Source organism: Paramormyrops kingsleyae, chromosome 23, assembly GCF_048594095.1.
Source record: "Paramormyrops kingsleyae isolate MSU_618 chromosome 23, PKINGS_0.4, whole genome shotgun sequence".
Taxonomy (NCBI): Eukaryota; Metazoa; Chordata; class Actinopteri; order Osteoglossiformes; family Mormyridae; genus Paramormyrops; species Paramormyrops kingsleyae.
The window spans coordinates 4,239,591-4,258,472 of NC_132819.1; the positions used below are offsets into that span (position 1 = coordinate 4,239,591).

General features: G+C 43.4%; 1 protein-coding gene and 1 long non-coding RNA gene across 6 annotated transcripts; one reads left to right on the forward strand and one right to left on the reverse strand.

Moving 5' to 3' along the window:
• Nucleotides 1–1,607: 1,607 nt before the first annotated feature.
• LOC111853511 (membrane progestin receptor delta-like) lies at nt 1,608–17,040 on the forward strand. 5 transcript variants are annotated; one of them, XM_023830481.2, is made up of 9 exons: nt 1,608–1,764; nt 1,971–1,998; nt 9,368–9,541; nt 9,799–9,926; nt 11,356–11,561; nt 12,401–12,527; nt 12,847–12,943; nt 13,689–13,833; nt 15,040–17,040. In XM_023830481.2, the coding sequence occupies exons 3-9, from the start codon at nt 9,491–9,493 to the stop codon at nt 15,282–15,284; spliced, it is 999 nt and encodes a 332-aa protein (XP_023686249.1). In that variant the 5' UTR covers nt 1,608–1,764; nt 1,971–1,998; nt 9,368–9,490; the 3' UTR covers nt 15,285–17,040. The 5 variants fall into 5 exon arrangements, with proteins under 5 accessions (XP_023686249.1, XP_023686248.1, XP_023686250.1 ...); XM_023830482.2 differs by lacking the exons at nt 1,608–1,764; nt 1,971–1,998 and adding exons at nt 2,072–2,242; nt 5,863–5,975; XM_023830480.2 differs by lacking the exon at nt 1,971–1,998.
• LOC140581870 (uncharacterized) lies at nt 9,044–9,905 on the reverse strand. Its single transcript, XR_011984917.1, has 2 exons — nt 9,778–9,905; nt 9,044–9,644 (listed from the first exon to the last, which is right to left on the reverse strand). It is a non-coding gene; the product is annotated as an uncharacterized lncRNA (long non-coding RNA).
• Nucleotides 17,041–18,882: the final 1,842 nt, after the last annotated feature.

The following is an 18,882-nucleotide window of genomic DNA, read 5'->3' on the forward strand; positions in this document are numbered from 1 at the left end:
CATTACCCTGATGCAGCAAAAATTACTGTGTTTTCTCCCTCAGTTATCATGAATAATGAGAAATGTAATGTAATAAGCCTCAATATAATAACCATGTACTGGATTTATCGAGTTTTCATATTCTATGCTGAATGACAGGAACCAGGCCATGGGCACTCAAAGCCAATGTCAGGCGCCATCCTGTTGCCTGATCCCTTAAAGTTTCTAATCCTGTGATAAACTGGCTTCATTAGCACGATAACAGCTGATACATTTCTGATTCCACATGCAAATCACAGCGACACAATTAATAAACTGGGGCCTCAGATCCGTAAATAGCAGAAGCTGAACCGAAAGCAGCTGATAGCAGCCGGGACCAGTTCCGTCACTGACGTCCAAGCTGCGAAAAAACTCTCCGACAAATTATCAATTACATCAATGACAATTACACTTTTATAGCCAAATTATCAATTACATCAATGACAATTACACTTTTATAGCCAAATTATCAATTACATCAATGACAATTACACTTTTATAACCAGTTATCTTCTCGTTTCCGCATCCCTCTTACAGAGGGGCAGTGACAGCAATATCCTGGGGCCTGGAGCTGGGTGGGGCCCCCGAGGGCAGCCAATCACAAACTACTTTGCAATGACAAATCTGCTTTATTTGTGTAAGGTACGTTATTTGTGTAAAGTATTTATTTGCGTTTTTCACAAAAGTGAAAATAAAGGTCTTGTGTTTATTAAATTTTACTTCTCAATATTATTAATTTTACCATGGCAGGGGACGGGGAGTTGGGGGGGGGGGGGGTTTCTTGCCTAGTGCCCCCAGAGTCCCTAGAGTCACCTCTGCCCTCTTTTGTACCTTATTGACTTAGTAGGAAGCGCAAAGATCAAAGAGACCACAGTGTGAGGTTCTGCTTGGTGGACCTTCTGATACCTACGCCCTGTATCGTGAGGCTTCTTGCTTAGCTAGATGACTTGTCGGTACCCCAGTTTAATCTGACTTTATCTTCATTCACTTACATTTAGCCCAAACTACCTTAAATCCAACAAATTATCCAGCTAAGCAAAAAACCCAGCTTGGTGACACAGGCCCCTGATAATCGGTATTCAGAGAGGGAAGATTTAACAGTCTTACAGGCCGAAAAGAACATCTGCAAATGCTGCATCTATAACTTATTTTATTTTATGACTGAATTGCATTTTAACAATTCTCAATATTTAATATTGGCTTCATATTCAAATAAAACACATACAAAACACTTAATAAATTGTACAGTTAGAACATTTAAAGTGATTTAAGTTACATTAGCACGGTGTCATCACAGATGTGCCACTTTAACCCCTGGTTGTCAGGGAAGCACCATACATGAAAAACATGAACACGTTTTGTATGCTATATTAAGCTCATCTATCTGTGTCTGAAAGGCGTGTGTGAAACAAAAAAAAAAAACGGAAATATTAAAATAGCTACACGGGGTATTCCCATTGTTTTAGGTGATCAAAAGCCGAACACTGTAAGTACAGAGCGATCTGGGCCGTGCAGAAGAGGGCACACAAAGCGTCTTTTATGGCTCTGACCAATGGGAGCGGCCGTCGCGTTTCGGGGGGCGGGGCCTCCAGCGCACACTTTTAATTCGTCTGCAAAGGAATCCCTAGTTAGAGAAATTACTCACTCTGTACATAATTAATTTTAACTAGTTAGCTTTTATGGAGCTCTAGCAGTACTGCAAACAGCTGACTCGTTGATTTCTTCCACACTCCCATCCTTGTCAAGGTATGACCAAATATATTTGAAAACATAAAGCTCACGACAAAGATGATCGTTTTCACTCGTTTCACTATTCTGATGCACTGGTTTTGTTGGATGAGGGTTATGATCGCAGCATGCCGAGTCGCTCGGCTCACGTCGTTGTTTTTAATTGCCCGTTGTAGTACCAATTTGATTTTGAAGCACTTTTTGTTCTGAATTTGCTGTTGCAGAAGTCTCGGGGTATCAGGGCGCCTGGAGGTAAGATCTCACGAGAACTGGCGGAAAATATGAATCAACTCCCAGTTTCCCTGCCACTTGGTATTTCGTTTAACTGGGCGTTGGTGCGGCTTGTCCGCCGAGACGGTTTGCGAGTTTGCTGAAATTACAGGCTATTAATTTGACATTCAAGTGTTTTTTAGTTGCACATCTTCACTCAGCCTTTATTTCCATCTCTTACGTTAAAAGATGTTGTTTAAAATATACGGGTAAAAGTTTGTCTCCGGTAGGTACAACAGTTGGATTGCAGTGTTACACTTTTTTTTTTAAACAAAAGCAGAAAGGGTTTCTGTTCCAATGACTTTCCATTCTGGCAGTGGTGTCATATATCCCGGAAGATTTGTATTGTAATTGTTTAACCCTAAAGCATCTTCTACCTGCATATTAAGATGCTTGCCAACGTGCAAAAAATAGCGTGGCTCGTGGTTTATATTTAAGAAGGACATTATCAGCATTCAGTTGACGTGGGAATTGAACAGATACGGAGAAAAGTTGACTACTTAATTAGACCACCCTCAGTTCATGTATATGAAACCGCCTCCTTATACGTAATACTTCGTATTGAGTTGCTGGTAAAGATGTTTGAGGAGTGAATAGCGTGGCAGATTCCCAACGAGCCCGCAACTCACCGCAATTTCTTCATCTTTCTTTGGACCGCTTACGACCACGTTACTCCAGGGAAAAATAGCAAAGGTTAAATCAGTTCAGTGAATGAGTAAGCGGTTAAGTCGAGTGCTTAATTGCCTAGGCAGACTTAAACCTAACAAAAGTGCAGCTCTATGGCAAGGACAAGCTCAGACAGATACGGGACAAGTGTGAGGGTCACGTGTGACATGGACACTTAGAATCGCGCGGTGCCCGCTTCCTCGGGCCTTTCGGCAGAAAAAATAGATCAGTACGGTTCACGTATAATAATCAAATGTAGTTTGATATCTGTAATCCTTAAACTGCAAATGCAAGCTGATAAAAGATTGATTGACAGGTGACTTAAGTACCAAATATTCACTTCCACTGCTGCACTGGGGTTTTGCAGATAAGGCCATCAAGAGCTTGTACAGTGTAGCCATGTGAATCGGATACTACAAATGTATGGATGGTTGATGTGGGCAGGGGCGCTGTGCAGACGAAATTTCTGGGTAGGCACCATTAAAAAGCCACACACGAGGAAAAAACAGAAACAGATATTAATGTTCTTAACTTTATGTGACTATTATACATTTAAACTTGTGCAGCTAACCTTGCTTACTGCTGCTGTGTGTGGTGAATGTCACGACATAACTAGCTGATGATCTGTAGGATAATCGGTAGATGACAAGCATGATGAGGGATCGGGGGGGATTGAGAGATGTGATCTGATGCAGGAAGTTTGCTCATTGGCCATATTACATTTTTATAATATATTGCCTAAATTGATTGGCACAACGGCACTGGTTGCAGGTGTTTGCTGATGGAGAGCTTGCAGTGATTTCAGGCCCAGAGTTACAGCCTGGGTCCTTGCTGGTTCTTGGCTGCGGACTGGGGCCATTGGCTCAGTAGCTCAATCCTCCCCCTGGAAGATTTGCTTGTGGCGTTGCGACACGAGATAAAATGTAAATCTCTGCTTTCTGTCAGGTGTTTTTTATTGTGTGCTGTTATGCTTGGCAGAATTTGAAGCCTGTGCAAGACTCAAATTCCTTCTTGTGTTTAGTGTTTCCCAGGAAAGAAAATGCACACCTGGCATCTTTGTATGACTGGTACCCCATCTGGTAAAATAGCCGGGGGGGTTGGGGGTGTCGCACCAGATTGATCAGCGATGTCTATTTTTTTCAAATGCAATTAATGAAATGAACCAACCCCTCCACAAAACTCCCAGTGCCGGGGCCCAGTGGAATACTGGTCACGGATTGAATCGATCCGTGGACCTGGGAGTTGGGAATCCCGAGGTTAAAGGATGGATGTACAGATGACAGTATGTTTGTGTGCTTTACACCTCAGCACAGGTACAGCCATATCGCTTAGTAATGGGCTGTGCTCCCCCCTGACAGTCGGTTCTTATGCACCCTCACAGCCCTCTGTGCTTCGCTCTGGTTCCAGGTCAGTCTCGTTTCGCTTGTGGGCCGATTCCCGCTCTGTGGCGGAACATGACGGCCCCAAGACGGCTCCGCCCGTCAAGCGCGACGTGGGGTTCAGGACACAGCTCTCGCAGGGTTTTATTTCAGCACGAGGGGGAGGCCAGTTACTTGTGAAAAAGAGACTGCTCTTCTAGAAGAGGGGTGGGGCTGTGGATTTATTTTGTCACTTGGAGCCCTAAGTCCGTGAGGTGTCCTACGCTTCACACATCACATATTTCCAGTAATGAAAATGTCTGGGCCGTGTTACGTGCTGTCAGTGTCTTAACCCTCCCAAGGCTGTTGTGACAAGTCATTTTACTTTCACACACGATATTTTTCATTGGAAATTAATATTCCAGAGATGGGTTCCACTAGCGATTCGTTCTTTCAGTTGAAACTTGAGGAACTTCTGCAGTTCTTGCACAGCTGATTGACATGTTCCTTCTCTGTTGCATTTGGCTGACACTTTTAATGTAAAGCAACATATAATTTTATGCATTTCTACATTAGTATATTTTATTGTATCCTGCCTGAGGGGACGCCCTTGCCACAGATTTGAACTGCCAGTCCAATCTAAAAATCTGCATCTTTGACCATTGCGCCACCTACTGCCCATATAGATTTTGGGTCCATATGGTCTTGTACTGTTCTTTTTGTTTCAAACCTGTTTACAAATAAACATTGCCCTCTGTACACCGTGGTATAGACAGTTCATGTTGTGCTAAAACTTACGATGTACTTATTCCAGCTGTATTTTTTAGTTTTCTAAAAATGGTGCGCGTTTTGTTTTCGTTGTTAGTCACCATCGATGTTTGTGGAGGTAGTGAATCAGCGGCACTGATCTTGCCAGCAGGTAACTCAGTAGCTCTCCTTCCTCCCTGTCCATCTTAACAATGCAGTGTCCTGTCGGCCAGGTTTATAACTTTGTGGAAAGAAAAATAGGCTCTTATCCTCTTGGTGCGTGAGGAGGTGTTCGGCGGGCATCGCGGGGGGGGGGAGACGTCCCCCGCCGAAAAATCATCTGGCCTCTGCCAGTCCGCCGTTCAGTGCAGCAGGAATTATCGTTGCCCGTGCGTAGCTGCATTCCAGCATCTGGCTGGATCTTCTGCTTGCTCGACAGAAAATGTTGCCAGATGCTGCTTTTCGGGGCTGCGCTCGGATAATCGACTCTTATTATTCTAACGCCATACCGGCCTCAGAAAGCCGTAAACTATGTGCGACTTTGGGGGTTTAATGTCCCGCCCTGAAATACCGTCGTCCCACTTTGGGGTTTTCGGTTTGCAGGTCTGTTAAGTGAATATGAATCTCAAAGCTTTATGAATCATAATTAAAGCAAGCTGGGAGTGCCGTGGTTAGCAGCGGGGATTTGGGGAAGTAATTCTGCTGGATTTTGTTCGATAAATCTCTTTGGCTGGTGAGGAGAGCATTGAAAGGCTCTGGTTTAATACTCCGCATCAGGACTATGGTCGCGGCGACAACTGTGACAGTAATGATAGTTAATTATAATCATTGATTCTTAATTCCCATATGAGAGTAGTGAGGATAATCACAACTTTAAAGAAAGACAGCAGTCCAGCTGGTAGGTGGCGCTGTTTTGAGTAGAGCCCTATAGATATAGGGGTTTAATAACAGGTCCCCGCTTGGTGGATCTCGGTCATGTTCTGGCAGGTGCCAGCCTTCTGTTAGACAGAATCTCTAGAGTGTGAATGACACGGTCGACTGTGAACTTTGACCTTTGGCTAATCTCTCCCTGAAGATGGCGACCAGTTCTGAGAGGCTGACAGAGGCAGTGCCTCCGTTTGATCGAGTCACGCAAAGGAGTTATAGGAATTTTGGAGAGGAGCCCTGAGGAAGATCGTGATTAAGAAGGTGATTAAAGCCGGCACCATGAGTAATTAGACCGAGCGCTCGTGATCTTCAGAGGTTAAGTGGGGGAGGGAAAGTCGCCCCATCAGTGTCAAAAATGAAAAAACCTCAAGCTGGTGTGTGTTTCCATGAACAACTGGGATAATTATAAAGTCAACAGAGGTCAGTCGTTACAGGAAACTTCTGGGAAATGACCTCTGTGTTCTGTCAGCCACACAGGTGCTAGAAACATCTGGACTTTTTTTCCTTTTTCCTTTTTTTTTTTGTGAACACCAGCATATTGCTACAACACAGTGTCAGATATAAGCACTGCAGCCTCCTTGCTGTATGCTGGAAGCCATCAGAATATTCATAATACCAGCATGCTGGAACTGCAGACCCCAAAAAAATGAATTGCTGTCATCTCTGCCATAAGATCCTTCCTGTCAAAGCTGTCTGCAGAGGCAGAGAGGACACAGCATTATGTTACCGGCCGTCCTCATTTGTCCTGTCGTCCGCAGGCTTTCAGTCACATTTATCATTTTTATTCACGTTCTGGAATATATTAACATCCTTCTAACACGCAAATAGAATTACGGCCAAGGGAAACGAATCCCCTGTCCCGTCTGTGTTTGAATTACATGAGGATTATGGGTGAAAATGCTATTACAGTAAACGTTAAGGAATATTCTGTCATTTAGTTGCCGCCGTCGTATGGTTTTCTTCACGGCGTGAAAGTTGGTTTATGTTTCACTGGATCGGGTGCATCTCTTCTGTTAGAATCTTGCTTTGTGCCAAACAATCCATGTCCAGATATGGGAGAGTGAGGAATCGACGATTGTAGGTACGGCAGTGAATTTTTAAAGCGCTGGCCCCGTGTGACTGATACGGATTTTGTCTTAAGGGCTCATGGGCGCGTGTGGATGTTGTCATCTTCGTGGGCTTCGGAATCCAGCGGTCAAGGCACCACCTCTACAGAAGTTGGCTGGCCGTCCAGTGGCCTGCCTGCATCCTGCTTGGCTGCCTGCCCATTTTTTTTCCATTTTCTTTTTTTTTCCCTTTTTAAAGAGAATGCTTTCAACTGCATTGCTGCCGAGACTCTCACAGCTGTGATCTGTGCTCAGGCACAAACTCCCACCAAGATGTCCTACAGCAATAAGCATTCACAGTCAATAACAGGCTCCTTTCTCCTGTGGGATGTCTTTTTCTTTTTTTTCTTTTTTGTGAGGGCAGTCAGGGACAAAGATATGAAAAAAGAACCTGTTGAAGCTTTTGGATTAAACTGTAGTTGTACTGAAGGAATTCAAACAGTCACACAATACACTATTGTCCTGTCTACAAATGTTGTGGAGGCCCTGTCTTTCTGCAATACAGGATGTTATGTTCTATAAGTTACGTAGCTCTTTTTCTTTATTTTTTAATTGTTCAGTAAAAACTCTAACATTCGTTATAATCAAATGTAATAGTTAATCATTTTTTTAGATTTGCGTGGACAGCAGGGCCTGCAGTAGTTAGACAGTCACCTAGGGCCCCCTCCCTCATTATGTATGTTGTGGAGGAAGTGATACCATCATCGATTGTCTTGGTAGGGGGGGCCTGACAAGTAATGCTTTGCCTATAGGGCCTCTGAAAAGGTTGAGTCAGCCCTGGTGGATAGAATAAAATAAGTCAGTTTGTCTTTGGAAATGTCGTGTCTAGGAAGGGGGTCTAAATTTCGTTGACTAGAAAGAGGCTCCCAATGGCTGTGTGTGTCTGTGGCCCTTACGGCACTCTGCATCTGTTCATTCCCAGTGATCGCTTATCCAGTTGACTATCTTGAGGGGCGTTCCAGGGCATTCTCCACCAGTTATTGTACCCCATGCGATCAACTGAATGCCATGCGTGAGAGGAAACCAGCGTTCGTGCCGAAAGCCCGTGTGAGCTCAGTGGGACACAAACACAGCAGGGACGGAATTTCAAACCCATCGCATGTGATGCAACGAGCCCAGCGCTTCCTGTTTCTCCGAAACATGCTCGTTTGATCAGCCGACGAGGAGTTTTCTCGGCCTGTAATGTGGCTTTTGATTCTTGATTTGATTTCAGCGTGGAATTCATCAGCTGACAAGACAGATATTTTGAAAGAATGCCCACGCAGTGAAATAAGGATTTCTGGGATGTGGGTGACCCTGTTAGATCGATGCATTCTTACTGCAGAGCTGAGTTACTCTGCACACATGGACTTATTCAATGATGGAGTTTCCCTTTAAAGAAGTAGCTTATTACTTCCCTGAAACTGGGCAAAAACAGAAAATGTCTTTGTAACTACTGTAGACAATTTGTGAAAGGCATGTCCTTACCATGCTCATGTAGGTTAATGGTTTGTGTTTGAGATGTCAGGTAATTGGTATGTTGGACAAACCTTTTGGGGGAACTGTAGACCGGTAGTGACTTAATCCCGGCTCTTCCATCACTGATTTATTTATCTCGCTGTTTCCCAGTTTACTCGTCCTCACCTTGTCTGTGGGGAGTAGTGGTGTTACTCTTTAATCTGTCCCTCACCATCACCCGTAGTTCTCATACTCCTGGTGAAAGTCCCTTGGGCTCCATTCACTCTGAAATGACTCCAGATCAATATGATAAAGTCATATAATTAAATGTATCCAGTCCTGTACAGTCAGCTTCCTGGTTTAAAGTCAAGCAGTTAGTGCCGAGTCAGGTTTTTAACACCTTTCAGGCGTATATAGTTATAAATAAGAGACACCTTGAACTATAAATCAAATTGACTGTTTTTATATACTTATATCCATATTGGTTTCTCCATGCCGTTAGTAGCAATTTAGCTACAAACTTGGGCACCACTTTACAATCGGACCACACTTATGAAGGGTTTATGATCATAATTATTATTTAGGTTGTAACATTTTGTAAATCATTAACAGACAATTATAAACAAGTTATAACACGGTTGTCTTTTTAGTAATGAGTTACTATCAGTTATAAGTGGTAAAATGGACCTTTATTGTGAAGCGGTACCCCATATTGACTATAGAAGGCATTAATTGTATCAGTGATGTGGTTTAAATTCCTGCTGGAGATCAAAGAGATATTTGAGAGACATTTTTTATTTCTTTTATTTGAAAAAGAAAGGCTGTGCTGATGATCTGTCTCGCAGAGCCAAAAAAATGGATGAAAATGTACACAGTGTGGCTGACTCTGATAGTCCTGTTTTTACTGGGGAATGGCTCAATGTCAGCAATAAAGCGTTATTTTGAAACTTGGCACAATTAAACGATGGCCAACATCTGCGCCAACAGCTGGATGTTTCACTGTAGGGTTTGACAGGTGAATCCCCCTGAAACGGTCACGCCCTGGTTCGACGTGCAGGGCTTCAGCCTCTGTGTTATTAATGTGCGTTTTGGCCGATCTGTCTGTTCCAGGGTCCCCTTCATGGTGGGGCGGAAAGGCAGCATGTGACGGGCGGGGCCCATGCTGAGTGAGCGATCGGCCCGGCCAGGCCAGACTACGGAGGGGGGGGGTGGGCTTGGCGCCTGACTGCAGCCATGCTGAGCATCAAACTCCCCCAGCTCTTCAGGTTCCACCAGGTTCCAAGGGTGAGCAGCTTCAGCTGATGACAACGAGCTGCACTAGACGATAACGATTAGCGTTAGCATCCCAGTTCCCGGATGACCGTTGGTGTACTGGGATTCCTGCCAGCTAAACAGGGACAGATGTTAGGGGGGCAAAGGGGGCCATGACCCTAGTAAATAAATTGCATGAAATTATTTGCAGGTAATTTTTTCATGATTTGTTTATCACTCCATTCTTAATGATGCTCCAAAATGCTCACCAATGTTCATCACATGTTCAGGTGTTCTGGGAGGACAGCATCATCTCTGGGTACCGGCACCCGCGTAGCTCCGCCTGGGACTGCGTGCTGAGCACCTTGCAGATGACCAATGAGACCCTCAACATCTGGACCCACTTCTTGCCCACCTGGTACATGTCATCCATAACCATGTCCTGCGATGTGGACCAGGGGCAGATTAATGAACAGAGGACCCTATTGGCCATCTAGTATTTTTTTTTAAGAACTATTTTTCAAAGTGATCCTTCATTGGTTGTTTGATTGTTTGCGAGTTGGCGATTGGTTAATACTGAATGGGAAAACCAATTCTAAATGTATATCTTTTTTGAAGCTCTTTTTATTCCGTTCCGTATTTTCTGGAGTACAAATCTGTAGCCTGTTCCTACGTAAAATTGATTTTACGAGGTTGATTAATGACTTATGGCAGGAAAGCTAGGAGGAAAACATTGTACCAGTAAGAACTCTTTATATTCTTTCGGAATTTGCCCCTCTCTGTAAAGTTATCTATGGTAAATGTTAGGGATGCTCATTTCGATTAATTTTCCCAACCGACAACCGCCGTTCGTTAACCGAACATTAACCGTTAACTGATTAGATTAGAATATTAAATTCCTCTGGGGTCGGCGGTCCCGCCGGCGGGATCTGACAGAAATTTCGCCAAACCATTTAAATAACTCTGCGAGGTTTTATCATATACACATTTAAAAATCACCCTCAGAAACCTTGGACGGTCTACTTTTCAAATATATATATAGGTAGAAACTAAATATATTTTTATAGCTTCGTGATACGAATAGAAAGAACAAGAGTGACTGACTTAAGCGTCTGCGTCTCGAAGCAGCTCTGATCGCCTTCCCACTTGCAAATCGCGCTATTCGCATGATAACAACATGATAATCCGACAGTTAGTATTGGATAAAGAAATATGTGAATACGCCCATTGTAACCGAAATAAAACAAGAGCACATGTCTGGGTAGTGTTTACACCGATCGGCTACAATATAGCACACGGATACGTCTCTGCCGCTGAAGCTTTGTGCCAATGTTTCCATTTTCAGCAGCAAAGCTCGTACCTGTGTTCATGGCTCAGTGGGCTAAGCCTGTGTGCCTGTAATCACAGTCGCCGATTCAAACCCAGCATATTTAGAACGTGAAAAGCGATCTTCAGCTGAGATGCCACAAAACTTCATACTACTACTAATAATTAAAATGTATATAAAAACATTTTAAACCGTTTAACTGATCGTAATATTCGGTCAAAATTAATTATTTCGGTTAACAGTTAAACGGTCAAAAGGAGCATCCCTAGTAAATGTGTGTTGAGTGCACTTTGTGGATGCAGTTGACATGCACTGAATCACAGTGCACTGTTTTACCGCTACTGAGATGCGTTTATGCAGTGAGGTCCCTGTTGCGCTCATTCTGGTTGCCGCATATGACCGATGTGAAAGCGTAAGCTTGCTGGTTTGTTGGTCTTCTGATGTGTATCCCATCCTAGTTGCGTCCCAGTCTGATGTAAAATCGCCTGTCCTCCTCCCACCCCCACCCGCATCGCCGCAGGTACTTCCTGTGGCGTCTGACTGCCCTCTCCTCCTCACTGGACTTCCTGTCGGAGAGCTACACCTGGCCGCTGCTGGTCTACATGCTGCTGATCTGCCTGTACCCCTTTACCTCCAGCTGCGCCCACACCTTCAATACCATGTCCCCCGAAGCTCGCCACATCTGCTACTTCTTCGACTATGGAGCCCTCAGCCTCTACAGCCTGGGTGAGACCCGCTGTAGTAGCGCTGCGAGGGGCATCACGTCCCCCGTCTGCACGCACCGCGTCCCTCCGCTGGCTGGTCTCTCCAGCTTTGTGTCGGGCCTCCAGAGCCGTAGCGAATATAATGCTTTAATTCTGTCATTACTGTCAGAATTATTGAAAATCTGCTATGACTTTTACCAGCACAGACTTTCAATAGTCAGGATTATTAGCTTTTTAGGGTGACGGATGCTAATGCTGCCAATCAGGGGAATTAGCTTTGTGATGAAAGCAAAGTCGTTTAAATACAGATAAGAACAGCGACAATGAACGACTGCTCAGGCCAGTTTCCGGGGGCCTGCATATTCAACCACGTGAAACCGATGGGAGAGGCGGCCTTTGTTTTCACAAACCGATGTATAAAATGACACGCTTGGAGCTGCCCAGGCAGAATGGAAAACACGATCGTTGACTTTTTCTTCCTTTTTTTTAACGTATTGATTCGACATTTTCCTGATGCAAGCCCATCGGACTTCTTACTTTGGTGCACTCTATGCCATTATTGGAAAATGGAGATTATTATTAATATTATCCATACAGCCCTGGTATACATTAATGAAATGTGCTACTGCGGTGGTTTGCACAGCCAGGCTACGTAATTACTCAACAAACATGCACAAAATCCTATTTCTAAATGCCAGTGTCCCATCTCATTAAAAAGTTTACATTACTAAGGATTTAATTATTAAGGATTTAATTTTGTGGCATGCAAACATTTTTAAAAAGCAGAAAATCCATTTTTTTAATAGGATGGTGTAGTTAAGCCCAATTTCAAATTAAAAGTCCCTGTTTGTCTGTGTCCAGGCTGTGCTATCAGCTATGGCTTTTATGTCATGCCTGACTGCTGGGTGAACAGCTGGCTGCATCGGTACTTTGTGCCCATCGCCGTTGGCAACACGCTAGTGTGCACTGGCCTATCCTGCTACTCCAGGTGAGGGGTCCCACTCTGGGATAGGTTGACCTTTTGAACTTAAGTCAGCTCTGATTCAATCAGATTAGTCATGTGATGTGGTTAACCAAGTGCATATGATTAATTTTACGGCACCTACTTTAAAAAAAAAAAAAAAAAAACGCCACCAAATCCACACATGAGATCGTCAGTAACCACCAGGGGGAGTTTGTGATTTGCAAATATTGTTTACAGTTTTTAGCGTTCGCACAAAGCAGGTTGGGTTTATCAGTGCCGGAATGGAGAAGCATGGGGTGTGAATGACACGCAGTGAGTGTTTGTCGGCTCTCTCTCCCTCCAGGTTTCTGGAACTGGATTTCCCACACAAGAGTAAGATCCTGCGCACTGCAGCCTTTGTCTATCCCTTCCTATTTGACAATTTTCCTCTGTTTTACAGGGTGAGTCTCTGTGTTAAGACCTTTGTATTGAGAATATTTATGGAAAAACAAATACCAAGTAAACTTTATTAGCATATATATGTATATGTATATGTGTATATATGTATATTCTGGAATTTGTGATGGCATTAATGAGTCAATGGAAAATCTCCACAAACGTATAAATGAAAAACTCTGTGTTTTTTTTTAAGGGTTTTGTCCCTTAAAAGACCTGTATTGGTTTCCCGCTGCTCACTGTATAATCAGTATGTCCGGGTTGCAGGGAAAATATGGTCGTCTTTGTTTTTGGTCTTTCTTGCATCTCCTGCACTAAAGCCCATGTCTCCCTGTCCCCATATTTTGACCAACCAGAACTCGGCGTAACAATATCTAGGCAAAGCAACGCTTGTTTCTGACACCTCAGGGGTGTTTAATGCGCGGAGATAAAATGCCATGCGCCCCGTAGCGCCTGCCCCGTGGCGAACGCCCTGTGGCGCGTGCCTGGTGTCGTATCTCTGCAGGCCTCCCTGCACTCAGCAGAGGAGCTGCGTGCTTCGCATCCCTGCCACCCAGGGGCCACTTAGCCTTTCAGAATTGAAGAGCCCTGTGACCATGATCATGTGTCGGTGTGGGAACCCCCCTCCCCCACCCCGCAATGTTTACAAACTAAGCTGTATCTTCAGGTCGCCACTTGTTGCCCCCGGGGGGAGCTCCTTCCTCGGCAGCACACTGACACTCCTCCTCTATCCCTCGTTTCCTGGTCTAGCTGCTGCTTTGCTGTGTGGGCAGTTGCGCTCACAGCCAGGCTGTGGTCAGTCACTGTCACTACCTCATCTTCGCCTTCCTCACCTGCTTCCTGTTTGCCTCCCACCTCCCTGAGCGCCTGGCCCCCGGGCGCTTCGACTACATAGGTACGTCTCCTTCCCAATGTTCTCTCCCTTCCCAATCTTTTTTTGTTATACATTTCGGACTTTCAGGCTGTTTATTTAGGTTCTTGACGGATTTTTTTCTTTTGCTTCTCTTATACAGTGGTACCTCGGTTCTCGAACTCACTAGAACTCGAATTTCTTGAAAGTCGAACAAACCAGTTTGACCTAGAACTCGATCTGAATATCAGAAGTCGAAGCGTGAATGCTGACCTAATATAAATTGTACGCGCCAGGAAATGAGTCATACTACAATGCAATTCTTACATGAATGCCTTCTTCACAGACTGGACGATTAACCAAATAAAGCAGCGCAACATTACAGTAACTAACAATAAATAAACCACTAACTTACGTGTACTATTAGAGCATTTATGTCATTTATTTAAACTTTATTTTACCAGGTAAATTAACTGAAAACCAGTTCTCACTGCTTTACGTGATATTCGGGAGAAATAGCAGATTACGCATCGGAACTGCCTGGGATACAAACGTCATGCGTGTAACTAAACTCTTCAGCCAATAAGGGCAAAGGTGTGTCGTCACGGAGGGGGTTCCAGTTTGTGCAGCCAGGTGAGAGGTCGCAATGCATCTAACCGTAATGCATTGCGTCAGGATCAGAATGCGTTGCTTTAAGCCAGCGCTGTAAGCAAGTCGAACGCACCCAATACCGGACTGGGGAAACAAACTGAAACGCGGACTTAATACAGAGGACTAATGACAACAACCAGAAATAGCTGATCACATGGGGATCCCACACGAGGTTAAGGAGGGGGCGTGGCACACGGAAGGAGGGGACGATCGGGGCGGGACAGGGGTAATGTTGGGATAAGATCTTTATCGTTTTGGAAGCCATTAAGAAAAAAATGCTCTTCTTGTTTTATCCTGTTCATTTTGTGTTTAACTGCTTAAAAAAAAAAAAAAAGCATTTATGTGTAATTTTGGGGGGCCGGGAACCAATTAATTGATTTTCCATTATTTCTTATGGGAAAAATTTGATCAGAACTCAAGCTTTTTAGGATTCGATCCGGAGTCCGGAACGGATTAAGTTTGAGAACCGAGGTACCACTGTATTTCATTCTATTGCCGTGTGTATTATTGTGTCTATCATTGTGTGTTTGAGCTATCGATCAATCCATCAATCAATCATTGTATTCTCATTTCTCATCCCATTGTTTTCTCCGGTCTCAGGCCACAGCCACCAGCTCTTCCACATCTGTGCCGTCGTCGGCACCCACTTCCAGATGGAGGCTGTGTTACAGGATATGACATCACGCCGCAGCTGGCTGATGGCCCATACTGATGTCCCCTCCTTCCTGGGCACCATTGGCACCTTGGGCCTGGCCTTCCTGCTCAACTTTGCCCTCATTGGCCTATTCAGTGCCACCCTCCTGTGGGCGCCCAATCGCAGCACCTCTGAGGTTAAGGAGAATTAAAAGATAACATTTAGAGTTGAAGCCTGTACCGTTTTTGCCAGCCAGTACATGAGTACCAACTTAAAATGGCTTCCTATCTCCAGTACTGAAAGCATTACATAATATTTTCATTGACTATCAGCTGTGGTGGACATTTACCCATCTCTGGGATTCTTTTGGGTCATTTTGTTGAGCAAATATGTGTTTTTTTTATGTGCTTTTTATCGAAAAAGTCTACATATCACTAAACCTCTTCTGTCAGCTTTGCTAGCATAATATTAATCTAAAAAGAAATCAGATGCTGGTTCTCTGTGCCAGTTTAACTGGGGTTTGGACTATGGGCCAGGGAATTTTGAGTAGAATCCAAATTTGCGCACTAGATAATTCTATGGTTTTAGACTGATTATTAGTGAGCATTGGTGTTAAAGGTGATTGTGGGATTGGTCATCTCTTAATCTGTCTCGAGGGTCCTTGGATTTTATTCTGATATGATGTGATCTGATATGTCTAATAGAGGATTTATAAGATATTTAGTCCTGCCTCTGAAATAGTGCCAGCTGCCTCGGCTAAGTGGATTGTTTTTTTCTTTTTACTATGTTTAAGACAATTAAATAGTTGTATCATTTATAGGATAAGCAGTTCATATGAATGCAGGAAATAGTGATGCTCCCACAATGTGGAGGTCACCACTGTGTGCAGAACGTCTGTAGCGGAGCGACCGCTGCCGCGATACGGTGGCTCAGCTGCTGGTTTGCTCTCGTTCTAAGGTCCGTAGTGTTCAACAGGTTTACACTTGGTTGCAGTGAGGGATCCGCGACACCAGCCCCAGCCGCCATGCGTCACAGGCATCCGGTTCTCCATGGAGAACCTACAGTCAGTGCGAGAGGCGAGATCCATCTCTGGTGTGTGGCTTGTATTTCACCAAGTTAGTTTGTCGTTTGTTAGCTGGGTCAAACACAGGGTTCATCACATCGAGTTCTATCATCTACACAACTTCTTCATTGGGTATTTCTTGGGTGATATTTTACGTTTTAGACAATGGTAGGGTATAGATTATAAGCTATGTTCATTGCCATGGGCAACTGGTTCATTGTTAATTTAGTTTTATGTGATATCACAAACAAGTCTGAAAAGCAACATAATGTAGCAACTGCACACTGGCAGACTGGTCTTTGCATTGGGGGGAAAAAATTGTCTGATTACTTTTCCATCTCTGACCGTTAACATATTACTAGCTGACAGTGAGTGGTCCATTCGTTCAGGCCATTTAGTACTGGTTATTACTTGCCGTTTGAAACAGGTATTTACTGGGGAATGTTTCAAGTTACATTCTATACTCAACAGCATCTGTTGATTTACACTCTCTGTGGGATTTAAGCACTTATTGGCTTTTATACGTCTTGCTTTAATTGATGGTAAAGCTAAACAATCGTTAAGTAGCCAAAAAAAACTTGTACTCAAAGTACTCAAAGTAAGACTGTATGCAGTAAAACTGAAAGCAGTCTATAACTTTAGTATGGGGGGATCAGCAAGATGTTCTATTTGTTATAGCATAAAAAAGTATTACATGCAATGCCTTTCACAAGATTTGTGTGTATTGGGCTGGATTAACAAGTGCCTTATGTTTTAATAACAGAGTAATCTTATTTTGCTTTTTGTGAATCAAATTTATGTTAAATGTGTTTTAACTGTTTGTACTGCCGCTTTATTAAAAATGTACTTGGTATATGCGGGAATTGTCGCACTCAAGCTGAAATAAAGAATGATTTGCTTTGTATATCTTAATGTGTGGTTTTGTTCAGGGCGGTACAGTGGTTATTGGCTAGCATTATAACTACACAGCTCCAGGGTACTAGATATGATCTGGATTTAATATGTGGTTGAATGTTCTCAACCATGTTCCTGTAGGGTAAATGTGCTTTAGGGTAAATGTGCTTTAGGGTAGTGCCTCGAAAATGCTGCAAAATAAGAACATTTAAGATTATAACGTCAATTTGCTACTTAAAAAAGCCTAGAAATGGGGGCTGTCGGATCGACAGCACTGTATTCCCCGGACAGCCCCGTATTCGGCTCTGCCCACCTAATCTATTCTCCTCACACACTCGCCAACCTGTAGTAGTCCAGGGTAGAGTGTCCCTGAGAATGTGAAAAGCAAAAAATGTGCTTTTTCCTTGAACAAAGTCCTAGTTGTGACATAACTCTGATGCTACACCTACTTATTTAGAGCACATGCCACTTTGCCACCAATTAAGCGGCCTTTGTGTATATCTTAAAAAAACATTTATTTTTTTTTGTACGTGTAAATATTTATATTCTATTTCTCATTTACCAGTGAAGAAGATTTTCCATGGTATGACAGATTCCGGTCCTGGAGGGTCAGTCTGCAAACCCGTTTGCCGGTTTCCCTGTTCACACACACCTACTAAACCTGGCAATTAGCAGGTGAGCTGAATAAGGTGTGTTTGAGCGGGGATGTCTGCAATCTGTGGTGCAGACTGACCCTCCAGGACCAGAACCGGGAGACACTGGTATAGAGTGGGCCCTGGAGAGGCCATGAACACTTTTTATTTTATTTTCCTGTGGGCATCATATACTGAATAATGCACACGTTACCATGAAATACTAAATCAAGCTCATGTAATCACTAAAGTGTGCACACAATTTTCTTTTTTTCGTGCTTTCAGTTTGCTATTTTAAGTTCTCTGATTTTCAGTGTAATTAAACTTAATGTTTTGGTTCTTTGTGTTCTTGCCTAAAGAGTATGTAACTGCAAAGCCAGAAGCTGGAGTTTAGTGGTCATCTGATTCGTTGTACTGCGCATAATAAAAAGCTATATATGCATAAATCTTTGGGCCCATATCTTTATAATAATGCATGATATATCTCTGGAAAATCACATCTATAGTTCTTTTTGAGTTTTCACTCTCATAGTGTCCCTTAAATGGCGTATCCTGTCAACCTAAGATTTAATTCACATCAATCAGCCATTTCAGAATCTCGTGTTTTTTTCCTCACGCCGTCGTTGCGTTTGCCTGAATGGAGACGCACGCCTTCGTCTGTCAAAATACCAGTGCTCACATATGCTGTCACTTTCGATCTTAAGAAATAAAGTGGGTCACCCCCACCTCCCCGGGTCCACAATGATAACATTTGCTAGGGGGGTTAGATTGAGCGGTCTGGATATATGAGAGAAATCACATCCCATATTGGTACAAAACCAGACAGCCTTTATTTTCAATACAGGCAATCACACAGAACAGGTGCAAACTCTAATCCACACATTTCCCAAAAGGCGTAACGGCACGACTGCACTATGTGCCTTTTACAAAAAAAAGAACAAAAAATTAGCATAATTACAGTATATAAAGAGGGTCAGCTACAGTAAATAAGAACAGTACTAACAAATGAAAATATTTGTAACTCTTGACTTTTTCACGTAGAGTCCACCAATTCCTAGCCTACAAAACAACAAGAAATGTTGGAGAACAAGTGACTTTATCTTGGCTGATGGCTGAACTTCAGTCTGAATAGTTAAATGTTGCTCTCTTTTTCAGATACACACTCTAAGTTGAAAGCAAACCCTGGGGTCTGACTGCAAGGTCCAGTCATTTATCCGGCC

Bases quoted from the DNA above. Each gene is read 5' to 3' on its own strand.
- LOC111853511 (XM_023830481.2), top strand. From the start codon at position 9,491: ATGCTGAGCATCAAACTCCCCCAGCTCTTCAGGTTCCACCAGGTTCCA. The intron at 9,542-9,798 runs GTGAGCAGCTTC...TCACATGTTCAG, and splicing joins GGTTCCACCAGGTTCCAAGG to GTGTTCTGGGAGGACAGCAT. The intron at 12,944-13,688 runs GTGAGTCTCTGT...TTCCTGGTCTAG, and splicing joins ATTTTCCTCTGTTTTACAGG to CTGCTGCTTTGCTGTGTGGG.